Source organism: Tursiops truncatus, chromosome 1 (assembly GCF_011762595.2).
Source record: "Tursiops truncatus isolate mTurTru1 chromosome 1, mTurTru1.mat.Y, whole genome shotgun sequence".
NCBI lineage: Eukaryota > Metazoa > Chordata > Mammalia > Artiodactyla > Delphinidae > Tursiops > Tursiops truncatus.
In genome coordinates, this window is record NC_047034.1 from 170,071,325 (window position 1) to 170,090,932 (window position 19,608).

At 54.0% G+C, this 19,608-nt stretch overlaps 1 protein-coding gene across 1 annotated transcript in view; it reads right to left on the bottom strand.

Annotated features, from left to right (window-relative positions):
- Window positions 1-19,608, bottom strand: part of IGSF21 (immunoglobin superfamily member 21) — a 159,195-nt gene that overhangs the window by 68,724 nt on the left and 70,863 nt on the right. Inside the window, exon 3 of the mRNA XM_033842417.2 lies at window positions 11,431-11,552. Coding sequence (XP_033698308.2) covers window positions 11,431-11,552 — 122 coding nt within the window. The remainder of the gene's footprint in view (window positions 1-11,430; window positions 11,553-19,608) is intronic.

Here is a 19,608-nt window from a genome sequence, read left to right on the forward strand (position 1 = left end):
AGCACTTACATAGCAGTGGCTGTGAGCCTGTATTCTGCCTCTGACCTCTCCCGTAGCTGGTGGGTTTGAATCCTGGCTCGGCCACCTTCTGGCTGTGTGACCTTGGGCAAGTCACTTAACCTCTCTGAGCTTCATCTTTTCACCTACCAATGGGGGTAGTAATAACCCCGACAGTGCAAGGATTTATGAGTCAATGTGTTAAAGCACTTCCCGCAGGGCATGAGAGCTTGATAAACACTGGCGCTGGCATTGTCGTTAGTTCTCAGGTCTCAGGGCTCTGGCTAGAGCATCACTCTCGTGGGGGAAGCAAAGATCCAGTCCATCGGTGAGTCCTGCCCGCTCTGCTTCCAAATTCTTCTCCCATCACTTCCCTCCCCCTCCCTCCACCCTAGCCACCTCTCCTCCCTGGTCCCTCTGCCTTCACTTTCACAACCTCTCCAATAGCTAAGGTGGGTCTTTTAACAACACACACATAGAAACAAGATCGACCTCGATGGCTCCACGTCACCCCTAGAGTACAATTCAAACTCTCTCTAAAGACCCAGAATGATCTCCAACAGCGGTTCTCAAACTTGCCTGCGTATTGGAATCACCTTGGTGACTTTGAAAAACTGATGTCCGAGTCCCCACACCCTTGCCCACAAAGTTCTAACTTAACCAGCGGGGCTTGGCCTGGGCATCAGGAGTGTGTAAAGCTCCCGGACGTTTCTGATGTGGACCATGGATGACGGCATTGGCCTCACCTGGGGGATGACTGGAGGCATAGGCTCTGGGGCCCTCCCCCAGACCCACGGGATGAGAATCTGTATTGTAATAAGCGATTCCTGGGTATGGAATCGTTCAAGAGGCCTGCACCCTGAGATCTGGCCTCTGCTGACTCCTCCCCTCATCTCCCACAATCCTCGCGGGGCCTGTCGATTCCCCAGCCTCTCTGGGCTTGTTTCTGCTCTTTCTTGTCGCATGGAGCTGGCTCCCATCCCAGGCCCTTGCTTCCTCCTCTGCCGGAATGCTCATTCCCCGGACTTTACGTGGCTGCTTCATCTTGCCATCCAGGCCTCAGAGAGCCCCATCCTCTCCCTGTGTTGCCAGCACAACCCCAGGAATATCAGCTCCGTGGGGACAGGGTTCTTGTCTCCCTTGCTCACCCTTGTCCCCCGAGGTCTTCAGTTAAGAAACACTTTTTAAACAACGAGTGAATAATTAGGGCAAGTCCTGACCACGGTGCAGGGAACCTGTTATCAGAACTTCATTCCACCCCCCCTACCGAGGGTGCTGCCTGACACTGGGCTTGCAGTTCCTCGGGGTTGATTCTGGGTGAAGACATTGTCTCCGAAAGGCCCCTGGTAAAAGGCAAACCGCCAGAGCTCCCTCCCCACCCCACCCCACCGGCATAGGGGCTCAGCCGCATTCACGGGGGAGGCTCCCAGAGGAGGCAAGTTCTGTGTGATGGGGAAGCTCTCCCAGCTCTTGTGATGGTCACTTCTTCTGTCTGTGCTGAGCTTGGTCCCCATAAATAGGGCCTGAGATCTACACTCCACAGGGTTTAAGCAAATGATGGGTGGGAAAGTTTTGCTGACAGTTTGAAATAATAATCCTACATTTGGATAATCTGTCAGCTCATCAGTTTAAGAGATCTCTACCGAGACCTTGTGCTGGACACTGAGGTCCTAGAGATGAAGAGAGGAAGGTCCCTACTCTTGAGGGACAAGACATCCTTGGTGATCGAGGGGGCACAGGCAGAGGGCTCCCTAGTTGCAATACCCCAGGGTATCACCAGAGGGCGGCAGACAGCTTTGCAAGCACTCCCCTCCCCTGGGAAGAAACTGGTGAGAAGGGTGCGTTCTGGGAGTCCCAGTAGACTCCTAGCGGGCTTGGGGACAAATGCAGAATGGGGGTGGGTGGGTGCAGTGTGCTGCTCTGTGCCAGCTGTGGACTCAGCAGAGTACACACATCTCAGTCACTGTGTCTAAGGTCTCCACTAACCCAAGACCCAACCACAGAGAAGTACCCAGGATCCCACCCCCAGTGCGGAATGGGGACCCACTTGGAGCCTCGGGACCCAGGGTCTGTGCTGCTGGGACAGCAGCCAAGACTCCAAGCCAAGAGATGCAAGCATGTGCAGGGAGAGGAGAATGAAAAGCATCGTGCCTGTGTGTGTGCGTGCACGTGTATGTCTGTGTGCACAGAACAGGAGGGCAAAGCCCCTGCGTGGGGAGGGGGAAATGCAGGAAAGGTGAAGATCACACTGAGAAAGGGACACCATAGGAAAAACTGAAATTCAAGGGGCAAAAGTAGAAGAAGGTCCACATTTACCAGTGGGACGTGAAGGGAGGCAGGACGCACCAGGACCTGGTGGTCCTTCGGGAGGGTACTGAGTTCCAGCCTGTGCCGCCGGTACTGGCCCACCTGGGCTGCTCATGGCCTGGGTGGGGGCAGATTTGTGTGAGTGAAAAATTGCGACCTGGCATGAGAAGAGCTGAATGCAATGCACAGGGTTCTCCTGGAGGACCGTCGGTAGCATTGATTCGCACGGAGGCAACAGGGTCGGGGAGGACGGGGCCTGGACCCACTGCTGGGCTTCAAAACGGTAAAGAAGGACAGGCGACTGCTGGAGGAGAGAAGCGGAAACTAAGATGTTAACACCAGGGGGTTGAGGAAGCGAGAGGAGGGGGCAGCAGGGGCAGGTGGAAAGTGGGGGGACAGGGGACTCTGTCGTGCTCAGTGAGGACTTAGGCAGAGCAGTGGAAGCATGTTTGCCTCAATGGATTTCTCAGCAGGTAAATGGAATTGACGCCACCAGCGGAGGCAGACAAGGAGACCTGGGAGTAGCATTTCTAGGGCCAGAATTGGACATCACTTGGTCTCCTTGGCCAGGGAGTCCAGGGGCCTGGAACTGCCAGGCAGTGTCTATTTTTAAGGTGGTGACTAACTCTGGCAGCTTCCTATCTGGAGGCATCAAGCATGGGGGGCCACAGATCCACTGTGTGTGTGTGCGGGTGCACATGCGCTCATGCGGGGGCATGTCGGGATGAAGACACAAGGTCACGTACCTTCACTAAGTCACTTGAGTCTCCAGCGCCTGGCAGAGGTCCTGGCACGGGGTGGTCACTCATGACTGCTTGTTGGAAGAGCCTGCCCCCGACGGCCCAGAGACCCCATATGACTCCAGTGGCTGTTTGAACGCCACGGCTTGGGTATGAACGCAAGTTGCCCCATGTGCAAGCTGTGTGACCTTGGACAAGTGACTGTACCTCTCTGTGCTTTCATGTCATCATCTGTATAACAGGATTCAATGAGTTTGAGATCTGCACTCCACGAGATGGTTGCTCAGGTTAAACCGATGATGGATGGAAAAAAGCTTTGCTGACTGTTTGAAATGACCATTCCATATCTGGATAGGCTGTCAGCCTATTGATTCAAGAAACCTTTACTGAGGGCCTGGGCTTCCATCCCAGGCCCTGTGTCAGGCACTGAGGACCTAGAGATGAAGAAGGGAGGGTCCAGTTCTAAGAGACAAGACCCAAGAGGGACAGCTGAGAGCAGGCGTCTCTGCAGAGCACTTCCTGCAGGCCCGACACAGAGGGTGGGTCCAGGAACTCTTCCCTAATGGATGTTCTGGGGGTGGGAGGCTGGGGATGGGGTCCAGTGAAACTTCTGGCTCAGAAAGTGTGGGTACACTCCACCTTTGGGGAAAATCCCAGGGGGCTGTGGAAAGAACGTCTTGCTCCTGAGCCCCCTGCCCCCCAGTTAAGGCCCCACTTCCCGAGAAGCTTAGCACCGGGCCCAGCATACTGTTATTACTCCATCTGCTGAGAGCTCGTGGTGTTTGGTGTGGGGACGGCCCAGGCTCCTGAAATCGCTGGTGCCTGTGAGGTCGCCCTGGACTACAGGTCACTGGCTGGTCCAGCTGTTTGGTCATCTTTAACCCAAACGAGTCTGGCCCCCGGGTACCTTAGGACATCGTCTGTCGCCCACCGGCTACCGGCAGCAACGAGAATTATCTGTGCCTTGCAGCTTCCCGCTGAAATCTTTGCCCCCATCTGCACATCGGAGCTGATGGGAGGTGCGCTGTGCAGCAGAGTTTTCCAAATCTCGCTGCCAACATCTTTACCTGGAAGACTTTTTTAAAAGACTGCTTCCCCAGGCCTTGCTCCAGGATGCTTGAATCAAATTCCGTCTTGGTGGGGCCCAGGAATTGATATTTTTAAGCAACTCCCAAGGTGATCCTAATGCAGGTGGTGCACTGATCGGCTTGTGGTGTAGACACCACGGAGGGTAGCTCGTGCTCAGGTGGTATAACTGGCAGCCTCTCCTTTAGGGCGCGGTGGGCTGTAAGGGGAGCGCTCAGCTGAAAACTTCCTGGGAGGCAGACTGCAGCCCCGACTCCTAAAACAATCCCTGGTTTTGATTTGGGGACCCAGCTGCCACTTGGGGTTGGAGACCTGGGGTGTTCAATTCTGATGCTACTCAGAGGCAGCTGTTATGAGCAAAGTGCTGAAAGGGCTCACGGGTATCCTTACAACATCACTGGCTCATTTGCTTCTTGGGTGGGAGAGAGAGGAGTGGGTTTACAGTAGGTCAAGTACTGGGTGTAACCTTGATAGTTCCCTATGAGCAGGGTCTGAGCTCGTCCACTCTCCCAGCACCCAGCACCAGCTGGGCACGTAGTAGGTGTCCAATGTGCGTTTGCTGAGTTCTCAAATAAATGAATAAATGAAGGACCATGTCCTGTGCAAGCAGCATGGGTTATGTACGTTCTGGAGACAGAAGATGTATGGTCCACTATACCGTGCGAAGAGGTGAGCTGTGGAATTCACACTTGCAAACCAACAAGGGTCAGAGGGCACGTTTTTGTGTACCAACGGTGGAGAAGGAGTTTGCCCTGCCCGCTAACAGCTGACACTGCAGAAGGGACACGGAACATTTCAAAGGGAAACAAACCCCTCTCTGATCTTTGGACCCAACAGTGAATATGTTTATTTTAAAACCAACCCCATTTTTCCTTTGGAACAGATTCCAGAGAGCTGTGACTTTGAAACCTCCGTCTGCCTACCTGGAGCAGCCTTGCTACTACTTCAGCACTTCCCTACCTGCCTCCGTGCCTTTGCACACACCGTGTCCGCTACCTGCAGTATCCGCTCCCAGGCTCCTCTTTGTCTAAAACCTACTTATGCTTCTAGGGCCACTTCAAACGCCACCTTCTCCACGATTTGCCCGGGCTCTCCATCTCTGATTCATCATTGCATTACATCTGAATCTTCCCCATGGTAGCCATCACTTGATTACCTGAATTGTTAGCTATTTATCTCCATGTTTTATCTCCTCTTTCCTTTCATCCCACAAATATTTATAGCTCCTCTCTAAATGCCAAGTAGGTTCTGAGGTCACTGAGATGAAAACGATAGAGCAGAGCCTCGGAGGAGCTTATGCGCTGGTGGGGTGGGGGAAGAGGGAGAAGGCTTTAAGCTCCATGGCGGCAGGGGCTGCGTCTTGCCCACCTCTGGGCACTGTGCCCCCCGCCCCCCAGCTCTGTGCCCTGAATGCAGCAAACACTCGATACGAGCTATCAAGAGACTACACGAACGGGTGCATCTCAAAGTAATAAAGGGAGTGGCATGCCTTTCCGTGTCCTCAATCGCCAGGCTCTTCTTTCATTTACTTGATTTCTCCCACAGCTCCCTCCTCTGATAAATATGAATTAGGAAGGTGTAACTGTGCACTCACATTCTCCACGAAGCCCCCAGGCTCTGCCCCATCCCCCCACCCTCCCAGCTGTTCTCAGCCTCCTGCAGGTTTGGGGGCAGGGGGGTGGGGGGAAATGGAGCCTGGTCACATGTTCACAGCGCGCGGCAATCAGACCTCACCTTTGCCTCCTGGCCCCTGCCAGCCCGAAGCGGTGGGCCAGCTCCCTCTCCCAGCTTCACTCAGGTTTGGAATCTAAGTCCTGAGACCTATGAAGAGACCTCTCTCTCCCTCCCCAGACCCCTCTGAGGAAAGCTTTGTCTTCCTTTCCTGACCCCTCCAAGCCATGCTCCGCTTGGCAACCGGGGTGAGCTTTACAACACAACACGTCAGACCCCAACCTTCAGTGGCTTCCAGGACGTTGAGAATAAAAGCCAACTTGTTTCCTTGCTCCCTGAACTCTGGCCACGCTTGCCCTCTGGCAGCTCCTAGATCACGCCAAGCTGCTTCTCACCTCAGGATCTTTGCACTTGCTGTGCAAAGAATGTGCTGGAATGCCCTCCCTACCTCCAGCCTGGTCTGTCAGGCTTCTTTTATCCTATAGATCCCTGCTCAGATGTCTCCTATAAGAAACCTCCTAGCACGCTCCCCCTTCCCCCCACCGCCGCCACACATACTCCACGACTCTCATCATCTCCATCACATTCCCTTATTTCCTTCATCACCTACTGAAGATATTTTTCCGTATTCTTTCAAACACATTTTTTTTTATAGTCTGTCTCTTCTCACCCCCTGCATCGTAAGACTCACCAGAGCAGGTCTGATTATGTCTCGTTCACCATTTTATCACCAGCACCGTCCCTGACATACAGCAATTGCTCCATTCCTTTGTGATAAATAAATGATGCCCGGGTTGGGGGAAGGTGAGGAGTCCTGAATTCCTTCTTCCAAAGTTTATCCCGCAGCCGTGAGAGCGTCAGTGAAAGACATCCACCACGCCTTCTACCACTAACTCATCCACTCCACAATTATCTACAAATTGTCCACACTGGGCAGGGGGTGCTGGGCTGGGTGGCTGGAGAGATGGCAGTGAAGACATCACCCCCAATCCCCATCCTCGTGGGGCTTCCAGTCAAGTGCAAGAGGCACTTTGAATACCCGGTGTCAGGGCAGTGAGTATGGGAGGGGAAGGGCACTGGGGTGCCTGGCCCAGTCTGGGCAGTCAGGGCGGGCTTCCTGGAGGAAGCAACATTTAAGCTGAACCTGAAAGGATAAGCAGGACCTCGGCAAAGAGAGGTGGGCAAGGCGTGGGAGGGGCGCACTCTTGAACCCTTGAGTCTAGATTTCCCTCACCGCCAAATGAGGGCCAGTGAAGCCTGCTTGGTGTTCCTAGGGACACCCTGGGCTGATGCGATGGGGCATGGACTGCAGCGGACTTCGGGAAACAGAAGGCACAAGGTGTGGTGGGGGGAGCAGGGGCTGGTGAAGGCTCGCTGTGATTCACCCTGACCTCCAAGGAGGTCACAGCTGCCATTTGGGGATGGCCACATTCTGCAGGGATTAATGAGTTTTGCCCACACAATCTTCCCCTCAGTGAGAGGGGGGTCCATGCATCTGGTCCACTTATGCCCGGCCTGATGGAACAGGTGAACGGGGCCTGAGGCAGGGCCTGAGAGGGCAGGGGTAGAGGATAGCAGATGTGCAGGATGCCCGCAGGTGGGACTGTTACTAATATCCTATGTCCCCACTTAGGGGCCCCTGAGAAACAGAACCTGAGACAAGGAATCTATTGGGAGCCGCTGGCTTATTTAGGAGGGTATCCCAGGCAGCTGGAAAGGGAGTGGGGATTGAGCGGGAGGGAAGTCAACACAGGTACATCCTGGAGGTTATTCAGTCCCGCTGGAGAACTCGTGGACAGTGGAGAAGACACATCTGAGTTGCCCCACTGGAGGGACGAGGGGACTGGGGTTTCATCTAACACCTCCCAGCAGTCATTGGCCAAGGCTGCTCCCAGACATCAACTCCCTGGCACTTGGGCTCCGACGTCTGCCACACCTGCCTTGTCCCCGCCATGGATGGCTCCTTCCCAGCCCACAGGTCTCAGCCCAGGGCCACCTTCCTGGGAGGCTCTGCCTGCCACCCCAGCATCTTAGTCCTCCTGGCACTGCAAGCTGCTCACCCCTCGTTACGTGATCACCATCGGACCCAGATCTTTGTGGAATGTGTCATGAAAAATTTATTGACGTCTTGCTTCCCTCGTTTCCTCTCTGTCTCCCCCACGAGAGTATAAAGCCCCGTCTTTCTTGTTCCCCACTGGATCCCCGGCACCTGCATCATACCAGGCTCCTAGTAGGTGCTCAGTTAAATATCCTTTGAAGGAATAAATTATTGTCAATTCCAAACTGGGAGCTCTGGGCTCTGAGGCTCAGAACTAGGAAGGCATTTGATCGATGGAATCTTTGGGGTGTGCAGAGGGGCAGTGACCTGCCCAAGAGGTCATGAACTGGGGCCCTACACCTGCACCCCCCAACCTGGGGACAGAAGCCCTGTCACCCCACCTGACTCCCATCCCTCCGGGAACCCCACCAGTGGGAGGAAAAGCTCTGGGATTCCCTAAGGCTCCCCTGGCTGCCCAGAAAATTGCTCTCTGCCAACTCTTGGTAATCTTCTCAGTCTCATTCTCTTCCCACTTTCCCCAGCTGAAGAGGAAGCGGCCCAGACAGCTGCGGAGCTGGGACTCTCTCTAGATGAGATGCATTAATTTGTAAACATCTTCATTTATATGTAAATGGAGTCTCACACCCCTCACAAGCCCTAACGAAGCCCTGCAGCCTCAGAAGCAGCCTCAGCCAGCCAGCACAGCTGCTCCTGCGGCTGCAACTCTCCGTGACAGAATCAGACTCTCCAAGAGGGCCTGCTCCTTCCTTCCCTTCTTCTGTGGCTTCCTTGAGGCCCCCCTGCCCTGCTGCTCTCTGCCTGGGAGACCCGCCCCCCATTGTAACCAAGGTTCCAGGAGAAGGCTGGGGAAGAAGAGAGCACTGGCCACAATTGAGCTGCTGTGTGACCTTGGACTAGTCTCTTTCCCTCTCTGAGCCTCGGTTTCCTCAGCTGTAAAATGAGAAAGGCAGTGTGGTGGAGGGGTGGGATGAGGTGGGTTGAGGTCCAACCAAGTTGATGTTGTTATAGCAGGGGACCCTTGGGCAAGTCCCTTGACCTTGCTGAACTTTGACCCCATCTGTCAAATCAGGACTACAGAAATTAATAATAATAATACCTGCCTGCATTCCCGGTGTTGTTAGTGAGGATCAAGAGAAAGAGTGCACAGGGAGGGTTTTGTGAGATTTGGGGAAAGGTGAGGGCTTTTTTTTTATGATGAGGAAAGGAGGGCTTTTCTAGGCAAGAAGAGCGTGCACCACTCAGCAACTACGGCTGCACTTTACGCAAATTATTAACTCAACTCACGAGGTTGCAGTGAGCTTCGTCCTGTTGTCATTCCCTTTTAGAGACTGGGAAACTCAGGCACAGAGTTACCAACCCAAGATTACGCTAAAGCAAGGGGGTGGAGGAGCCAGGATTAGAACTCAAGCCATCAGACGTAAGTCTCATCAAACCCCACAACGATTGTTTAAGCCAATCATATTAAGCCTGCTTTACAGGTGAGGACACCAAGGCAGAGAGAGGTCAAGGTCCTTATGGTCCAAGGTAACTCAGCAGGAAGTAGCTGAGCTGGGCTTTGAACCAGGTCTTTGCGTACCAGGGCTGTGCTCTGGTTACATGAGATGGTGGGGGTCAGAACCAAGGAAACACCCTGGAGACCATACCTGCAGCCGCGGGTGGGGGACTGAAAATGATGGTATGTGGGGAGCTGTTGCTTCCCAGAGACCTTGGTAACCAGGCAGAGGTGTGGCAGGCGGAGACGGGTTTCTGGGAAGCTGGAGGTGATCTAAATGTCCACCTGTGCAAAATCAGCTGTGGCTCCAGGATAGCTATTTGCTTCTCCAAAATGAGTTTTTACCTTTTGTTCATTTTGATGGTAACTGGTGGGTCTTAGGTGTGCTTTAAGGCACCCCAAATCATTTTGGGAAGCGGGTGTAGGAGAAATCATAAATAGATGGATGAAGGTATCTGTGTGGCCATTTGTACACCTCTTTGGAGCCCTTCACATCCACATTCTCACAAGATTCCCCCAACAAACGCTGGGTCTGAGGTCCTAACACAAAGCCCAGAGACAGGAGCACCCAGAAAGGTCCTCCAGGGGAGACACCCACCTTCCGTTCTCACCAAAGTGGGCATGGAAGGACCACCGGCCAGATTCCCCATGCAGGGCTGGATTTACCCTTTGCGATCTTCTTGTCCCATTTTCTACTTTTATCCACAGGGAAACTGACACCCAAAGGGCCAAGGAGGGTGCCCAGGGTCATCCACTCAATTTGCAAATTTTATTGTGTACCTACTGTGTGTCAGGCCTCGTGTTGAGAGCTGAGGGTGCAAGGTGAAGGGGGAGCATCCATTCTGTCCTGGTGCTCATGGTCACAGAGAGAAGGACCAACCTGTGTGTGGAGAGTGGGGCCTTATCCTCCTGGCGGGTCAGGGGTAAGGCATAAGCGGGGACGCGGCAGGCACCCACGAAGCACAGCGCGAGCCAGCTTGTCTCCTGCAGCCTCTCCCTGCGTGCCTGGTGTAGCCAGGTTGTCCTCTAGCTTCGGAGCAGACTGCCACTTTCTGCCTGGCCACCAGGCAAAGCATTTGGCTGTGTCGTGTGAAAAAGCATGCACGCGCGCGCGTGTGTGTGTGTGTGTGTGTGCATGTGTGTGTGTGTGTGCACGTGTGTGTGTGTGTGTGCATGCGTGTGTGGGTGTGTGTGCACGTGTGTGTGTGTGTGTGTGTGTGTGTGCGTGTGTTCTGGAGGAGCCGCAGCCATTGGCTTTGGGGGAGGTCGGTTCTGCTGGGGTGGCGGGCTGTCTAAAGAAGGTGTCCCACAGGAGGACCTGCTCGATTGGGTTCTGAAGGCTGATGAGGAGTTTACCAGGTGGCCAAAGGGAACAGCACCCATCAAGTGTAAAGGGTCAGAGCAATAAAATAGGATTGGGGCCTTTTAGGCAGTGGGTGGGAGGGGAGTGGGGCCGTGGGTGCCCACACGCCTAGAACACAGCAGGGCCTAGAAGGGGATCCGCTACCTTAAAGTCTTCTAGGAAAGGGGTAGGGGTAGAAATATGAAGTGTCTCCATCCCCAAGGGCTCTTCCCTCCCCACCCTGTTGCTGCTTTGAACCTAGGGTCCGGTTGTTTAGGGTCTGTTTTCCTTCCCAGGTTTAGAGCCCGTGGGGAAAAATAGGACGTATTCCACAGGCTTCTGAACCGGGTAGAGCTGGTTTACATCCCACCTCTGGCATTTCTGGCTGTGTGACTTTCGGCATATTGCTCACCCTCTCTGGACCTCAGTGTCCTCACCTGGAAAGGGGTTTGGAAAACCCACTTTGCGGGACTGTTGGAGGAGCCGTCTGGAGAGGCCGACATAAAGGGTCTGCTCCATGTGGCAGAGCTGCAACTTGACCCCTTCCTGCTTCTTCCCTCCAGGGGAGGATTCCCCTTGGGAATGGGTCCCCCTTCTGCAGCACAGCCCCAGCTCTGCCTTCCAAGCCCATGGAGGGTGATCCTGAGACCCCCCCTCCCCACTCCAAGAGCACTGTGTGTGGGATAAACATGAAAGGGCTAGAGAAGTGGCCCCCCGGACACCACCCAGCCCTCACCTCACGGTGGACTGGTACACCAGGTCCTCTCGCTTGCGGTAGTTCTCCATGTGGGAGAAGTTGGTGGAGAACATGGCGTCAAAAGTAAAGATCTTCTGTTTGATGGTGCCGCCATCCGTCACCTGCAACAGAGCACAGAGGAGTCACAGGTGAGTGCTCAGCCAGCCCTGCCACCCCTTTCCTCCAGGCGGTGAGTGGGCTCCCGGGATGCTGGGGAGATGCAGGCAGCCCCAGGAGAAGCCTCTCGGGGGAGATGTCACAACCATCACTATTATCCTCCCGGGTCATCCCCACATCACTGATGTGCAGGCTGAGGCTCTGAAGTCAAGTGCCTTCCTGAGGACCTACAGCTAAGGAGGAGTAGGGCTGCCTCTTCCTCTGGCCCTTACCGATGCACCAGGTGGTCCCACTTCTGCATCCCACTTGGCCTTGCAAAAACGACAAGCAAACCCTGGGGAGCCGCAGACAGGGCCAGAGAGTGTGAATGTGTTTTGCAGAGTCAGCCAGAGTGCCAAAGCCAACCCCACCCAAGGAGAGAGGGAATGGGGGAGCAGGCTGGATAGAAAGAGAGAAGAAATGGGGCCAAGGGCAGGCACCTGTACCAAGATCTCATACGGATTCAAACAAGCTAAACTGCAATGGTTTCCAATAAATTCTTCACGGGAGAAGACCAGAATAGCTAGGGAGCCCAGAGGAGGGGGAGGTCCCATCCTGGGGATAGGGTAATCATGGAGCGCTTCCTGCAGGAAGCAGTGCATAAGTTGTCTTCTGAAGGAAGAGTAGGAACCAGCCTAGTAAATGGAGGGAGTGCTTTCTAGGCAGAAGGGACAGCAGGAGCAAAGGCCCTGGGGTGGGAAAGAAGCATCTGTGCTCAGTGAAAGGAGACTGTGTTCAGAGTGCCTGGGGCAGAGAGGAAGTGAAGAGAGTAGACTCCGAGGAGTAAAATGGGAGCCACATCAGGGAGCGCCTGACGGGCAAAGGAACTCAACTCCCCCGAAGGCCAAGGAGGTGCAGAGTTTCAGATGCTATTCACAAGCTCCCTCTGGCTTTAGAAGAGATTGAAGGGACTTGTCTGGAGACAGGGGAACCTGGGGTGGCTAGGGAGAACCGAGTCTACTGACACCAGCGATGGAGAGAAGAGGACAGTGTGGGGGACTTGCCTGCCTCTGGCTGCCCTTGGGACAGGCCAGGAGGGGTGTCAGGAAGTCCCCGTTTCACATAGGAATATGAAGGAGGCCCCGAGAAGGCAGGGGCTCTCAGGAGGTGGTAATAAAGCCCACGCTGGAAGACAAAGGCTGCACAGGTGCCCAGCTGTTCACAGCTGATTAAAAGCCAGACCAAAGTGTGCCCTAATCCCACCTGCCGCCTGTCCGCATCCCCATCCCCGCTGCTGTGCTGCCTCTCGCTAATGAAAGTGTTACTCCACAAAGCAGCAAGGTATGTGTTGTCACTGCTTCAATTATTTATCTGTTTACTCCGCTGCAGTTTTCCGCTTGTCTCAGCAACTCTATTATGGAGTTGCAGCCTCGCTAACAGCCTGCAACAGGGAGGCCTCCGCTTCCTGAAGAAGTGGAATTAACTCCCTGTGGCTGTGTGCTGCAGGCAGGAGAGGGGGCTGGGGGTGGGGTTTCTCCAAGGGGCTTGGGGGAGGGGGGAGACGCTGGGATGGGGTTTCTCCAAGGGGCTTGGCGGAGGGGGGAGACGCTGGGATGGGGTTTCTCCAAGGGGCTTGGGGGAGGGCTCGAGATGCCGAAAGGTGCTTCCCCAGCCCAGCAAAGGCGGCCCTGGAGGTGGGTCTGCCACCTTCTTGAGAGGACTGGCCCCGGGGCAGCTGGCCTCCTTTGGGCACATCTGGACCCCAGCTGACTTGGACCACATCTGTCTGGCCAAGGTGGTAGTGCTGCTGGTTTAGGGAACACAGATTGAGTGCGATCCAGCCAGCATTTATTGAGCGCCAGCTGTGTGCCGTGCGTAGGAGACCTCTATTAGTCCCGGGGTCCCCAGGGAGCCCCGGCTGGTGAGGGTTAGAGTGATGACAACATTCACCAGCTCCAGGACCCTGAGAGGGATCAGTGGTGGGACTTCCCACTACACGGCGTCTCCTTGCCGAGCTCACACCTCTGTGTCTCCAGCAGGCTCATGCACCGCTCACACACTTCACTTGTTCCCTCTCTGAGGGCTTTGCGCTTTACTGACTGTGCGTGGGTGCCGTCAGAAGGCAAGACATCTCACCCTCTGGTCCTCTCACATTGCCTCTCACCGGTTCCCCAAACAGGGGATGATGAGAATGGAGGAAGCCTGAGGAAGAAGAGCAAAGTACCTGTAAACCAGGCCCCTGAACTGGGGGACAATTTTGCCCCCTCCTCCTCACGGGGACATTTGACAATGTCGGGAGCCAGTTTTGGTTGTCACAACTCAGGGGCAAGACGTGGTCCTTGTATCTACCAGGCAAAGGCCAGGGATGCTATGACCATCCTACGATGCACAGGCCCCAAAAGAATTCTCTGGCCCCAAATGTCAACAACACCAAGGCTGAGAAATCTGCTTGAAGCACATCTCTTTGTATAGAGCAGAATAGACAGTAATCTCCCATTTTGCAGATGAAGAAACTGAGGCTTGGCGAGGCAAAGTGATTCATCCGAGGTCCCACAATGGGGCTCTTGGCAGAGCTCTGGCTCCCAGACCAGGGTTCACATCCCAGCCACTAGGCTGAAAGGGCTGAGGATGAGCTAAGCGCCTCTCTCTCTACACTCAGCGGCTGCCTCATCAGGAGGCAGGATGCCAGAAGCCCGGCGGAGGTTTGAGTAATCTTCTCCTAAAGTCGTAAAAGTGGAAGGCATCCTGCCTGTTTGACTTGCAGCCTCGCCTCCCTTCAGGTACTGCTTTTTTATCTCCTCCTAAAATGCGGCAGCCCTTATCGTCCCAATTTCAAATTTCACTCCATTTTTTTTTTTTTTTTAATTATACAAAGGAGGAAAAAAAAATCTGTCAGTAAAACTGTCTCCTCAAATTTATTCTCCGGGACTGAGGTTTTTATTAGTGGGAAAATACACCCACACCCCACACGTACTCAACACATACCCACACACCCCAGATAAAGCACCGAAGAATTATCTGAATCGTAAATCGCTGTTTCAGGCCCAGGGACAGGGGAGTTTCAAGGACGCACCTAGTTTTACTTTGGTTTTATTTACATCTTTTTCTCTGGGGCCCGCGTCTGGCTGCTGTGGTTAAACTGGCCTCGGGCAGCCGGAGACAAGCACTGATCTCCTTCCAGTCAAGGCATCCACGGTCCCAGCTCCCTGCAGCTGGCTCTCAGACCTCCCTCAGCCTCAGGGAAGGTAAAGGAAAGTAACAGACTCCAAATTCACTCTCAGGCCCCAGGCCAGTAGGCAAGTAGCTATTTGCAAGGAGGTTATTCTGCAGTTCTTGGAGGTTTGAACCCCTCAAGACAGGGGCTGGGAGGGGGTGGGGGTAATCACAGGCAGTGGGCAGAGGGCATGGTGTAAGCCTGAGAAGATGCTGCAAGACACCTTCTCTTTAGTTCTAGAAACATGTCGCCAGGCCTAAGACACACAGGCACAGTTCTAGTCCCCATCGGAGAGAAAGAAATGAATTTCAGACACCGTTGCAGCCCATCATGAGCTTATTCACAGTCTGGTGGGGGAGATAACAGCACCCACAGTTAAGTGAGAGGCCAAAGTCTGGGAGATCATGGCTGTAGCAACAGGTATTTGCCAAGCGTCATCTGAGGCTCATGGAGGAGCCAAGAATTCCTTTGGGGGGGGGTGTGATCACAGGAGTCTTCCTGGAGGAGGTGGGCCCTTTTCAGGGGGTATCTAGTCTCAGGCTGCTTCTCCCTGCCTATGGGAGGCTTTTGAGCAAGAAGCAATACTGATTTCCCATACCCCAGTCGAATTCTTGATTTTTGGTTACTACTTTGTGCTTTTGAGCAAGCTATTTCACCTTTCTAAGCCTCAGTTTCCTCATCTGTAAAATGGGGACAACTCAACCTATCTTCTTGGGAGGATTAAACGAGACAAGGCTTGGAAAGGTCACCCAGCGTGTGGTCAATGCTCAGTGGAGACAGCTATTTTTATGAATACTAACACTTCTCTGAACCACCTCTTTTTCTGTGTCCCTTCTCACTCTTCAGGGCTGGAGAGCAGAGTATCTCTTGCTGAAAAGCCAGAGGATGCAAAAAATCAGTAAATGAAAGAAAGGGGTCCGTTTCTGGGGAGGGAGGCGGGTGGGAGGAGCCAGAAACCAGTGAGAGGGCAACTGAGAACTGGAGGGCTGGGGGTTGTGTGTGGGGAAAGCAGAGGCCCAGGAACTTGCTGAATTATTATATTATTCTATCAGCCCAAAGAGGGAGCTCGAGGAGGCTCAGAACAAGGACATGGTGGCAGGCTAGTCTCGGGGGCTCCAAGACAGTCCCGCGGTGCCCATAGTGGGTTGGGACCGGGAGATCAGGGCAGACAGAGAATGACAAAGCTAGTGGGGGCAGTCAAGGTGATGTTGGAGAGCCAAAGATGTGTGGGTTTTCCCTTCGCCAGAGGGAGATGTGCTTGTGTGTTCATTCACTCATTCATTCATTCAACAGATTTTTAGTGAGTCAATCAACAGGGCTTGAATGTGAGCTACTTCTAGAACATAAGCTCTATGAGGGCAGGGTCTTTATCTGCCCTGCCCAGGTGCCCTGGGCACCTGGTTCTTACTCAGTAACTATTTGTTAGAGTGAGTTGAACCCTTACCACATTCCAGGCGCTGGGGCACCACAAGGAAAAAGAGAAGCCATTCCTACAACACAGACCTGCCCCCAGAACAGCCTTCTGTGCCCACGCCCCAGTTTCATGGGGCTTCCCAACAGGACCAGGCCCAGTGGGGAAGGTGGAGGCACCATCCGTGCAGTGACGCCCCAGAAGGAACCAGCACGGATCTGAGGTATTTTTTCTCGGAGGTCATTCTGAGACAGGCTGGGACCTGGGGCCCTTTGCTGCAGTGCTTGTACCTAGACAAGTTTCTCCTCAAGCAACCAAATACAAAGAAACTCTATGGGACTAAAAGTAACTGAATGCATGCACCGTTGGGGTAGATTCTGGACCAAAAGATACAAAAAGACCAAAAAAAAAAAACCTATCTACCACTTCTGAAGAGCCGGGAGCAAAAACTGGGTGTCAGGGCAAAAGCAGTGTACTGCGCATGCCCCCTGCACACAAAACACCACAAGGGGACTGGGGCAGAACACCTAAGCCACCTATCTGGACACACCCCTACCCTCACCCCATCTAAGGAACCAGCTTGCCCCCCAGCTCGGCAAGCGAGCAAGGGAACCTCTCACTTGTTCTCGCTACCCCCTGCTTCAGCAGGGGCCCCAATAAAGCCTTGCCTGAATTTCTTGTCTGGCCTCTCGTCAATTTCTATTTATTGGGGAGGTCAAGAACCCTGGTCGGTATCCAGTCCCTGACTGATCAACTACACTGGACGGAGACCTGGGTTCTAAATCTCTCTGCACGTCTCCCTTCTCCGGGCCTCAGTTGCCCTAAATGCTCAATGAAGAGACGTGGGGCAGGGTGACCTCTGAGGGCCATTTCTACCCCGAATGCCCAAAGGTTCTGATTCTAGAACAGCTGGCCCTAGAGGCCACACTTATTCACGCTCGGTTTGCCCAGCCAAGGCTCAACAGCTGCCCACGGGTCCCGAGCCTGCCCGACCGTGTCCCAGGGCGCCGGCTGTCCCCGACCAGCAAATCTGGCTTCGGCCAGGCTGGGTTGATTTTCAGGCGGAGCCACCAAAGCGTGGCAAACGGACTGAGTCCTGCCAGCAGCGTGAGAGCCCGCAGGGGCCGACCAGGGTTTTCCATCTGAAAAACAAATAAGTCTCCAACTCTAGCCTCCTCCCAATGTCTCTGGGTGCCCTCATCTGGAACAGAAAAAAAAGAAGGGGGTAAAAATCAGCTCCCCCACCCCCCAACCTCCTTCTCTTTGTGTTCCACAAAACCAGTTACAGGTTGGAAATAGCTGTAATAAACTTGATATCCCACTTGTGGGCCAATCCCGCCGCGGCTGGAAAGTGTAATAGTGGCAGAGAGTGAAAACTGCTGGTGTACTTTGCTGGAGCTGTTTAAATTGCCTGCCTACAACATCCCAACTCCTCTCCAGCCGGGAAGGAATTTGATCTCCTGGAAATGGAACAGCTGAGGTTTCTGTGGCTGGGCAGTGAGAGGGAGAGTTTGCAAGGAGGGTTTTTAATGAACTGATTAGACATGGAGGAGTCATGGCGCCTGGGCTCCAGAGTCAGGCCAGCCCAGGTTCAAATCCCAGCACCGGCAGGTTCCAGGCGGCTCCCAGGCTATTAAAATGGGCAAGAGCAGGCTTCCCTGGTGGCACAATGGTTAGGAATCCGCCTGCCAATGCAGGGGACACGGGTTGGAGCCCTGGTCTGGGAAGATCCCACATGCTGCGGAGCAACTAAGCCCGTGTGCCACAACTACTGAGCCCGTGTGCCGCAACTACTGAGCCCGTGCACCTGGAGCCCACGCTCTGCAACAACAGAAGCCACCGCAATGAGAAGCCTGCGCACCGCAACGAAGAGTAGCCCCCACTCGCCACAACTAGAGAAAGCCCGCACCCAGCAACAAAGACCCAACGCAGCCATAAATTAATTAATTAATTAATTTTGCAAAATGGGCAAGAGCCATGGCTGCCTTATAGAGTTGTAGCTGTAGGGAAAGGGACACTGAAAGTGATGCATGGTGGCTAGAATGCTGGGCCAAGTGTGAAGAGGCTCAGTTCCTCCTTGGGGCTGTCACTTCCTGGCTCTGTGTTCTCAAGCAAGTCACTGATAGTCTTGGAGTCTCGGTTTCCTCATCTGCAAAGTGTTCATCGGACCTATGCCCCAGAGTGGTTAGCAACACTTTTTAAAAACCCAAATATATGTGAAAGCTTCCTGTAAAATGTGATAAGCATATCTAAAAACTTCTGCCATGCAATCGTCACCTAGAAGTCTCTTCCCCACCTCACTCAACCCCGAGTGCCTAGCATGGGATTGGCACACAGTCTGTCCTTATAATGTACGTTTGTGTCGTGAATCAACAAGTCAGCGAAGGAAGGAATGTTCTAAAGTCTACTTAGATGTGTCTCCATCCAACCACTCAGGAATTACGCTGAGAAAGCTCCCTCCGAGGCCCAGTGCAGAGATCAACTAGCGCTAGAGAAAGGCTTAGCTGGAGTCAGCCTCAGCACAGGGCTCGAGCCATTTGTGCATTCAAGCGTTCGCTTATTGATTGAGTTCCTTTCATGAGGTGTGTTTGATTCCAGGAGGGCAGCCATGGACACAGCAGGTGAGACGGTGAAGAAACATAATCATCTCACTTAAACGTCTGAGATGGGTGTCTTCCAACTCCTCCAGCAGAACCTGAAGCCCAGGAGGGCTGCGACTTTGCTGTGTTCAATGTGGTATCCACCACTCCCAGGACAGCCGGCTACAGAGGGGGCTGTCCGTCAATATTTGTACAGAAATGAACATGCCTTCTATAGATGCAAAAACTGAAGTCGCTGAAGGGCTGCCATTCACTCAGGCTGCCCAGTCTGTCAGTGGAGGAGTGAAGATTTTGAACCTGGGTCTGATTCCGAGGTCCAGAGTGGAAGTGGCCTAGGCAGTAGAGTGGATGAAGTATTGGGTTGAGGCCAGGAAGGGAGCAGGTATTCTAGGCAGAGGGAAACCACAGCAGGGTGCAGGACACCTGCTCAGAGAGGAGCAAGGAGAATAAAAATGGAGAGGAAGAGGGGACAGCGATGCAGCCTCCCCCTGGCTTACTGAGCAGCAGGAGGGGCACGGGGTTCCTGCCTTCCTTGTTGCCATGGTGACCCTGGACCACTCTTCCTCTAGACTCCCTGCCCGCCTGTTCTCCACCCTGAGTCTGCTTCTGCATCTCCTGGGCCCGGGAGCTGGGCCAGGGGAGCAACCACAGAGAGGAGAGGGCAGGCTCCCCTGGACCCTGGGGGGGGAGGACGCCGGATTCCCAGGGATAGCAGGGAGGGCTGGGAATCCTCAAGTCAGGTGCCACTCACCACTCTGGGTGGCCACATTCCACCCCCACTCCATCTCCCTTGTGGCTTCTGGCAGGGCTGGGCTCTGGGTAATTGGCTTCCCCTCGTGTGTGTGTGTGAGATCCGG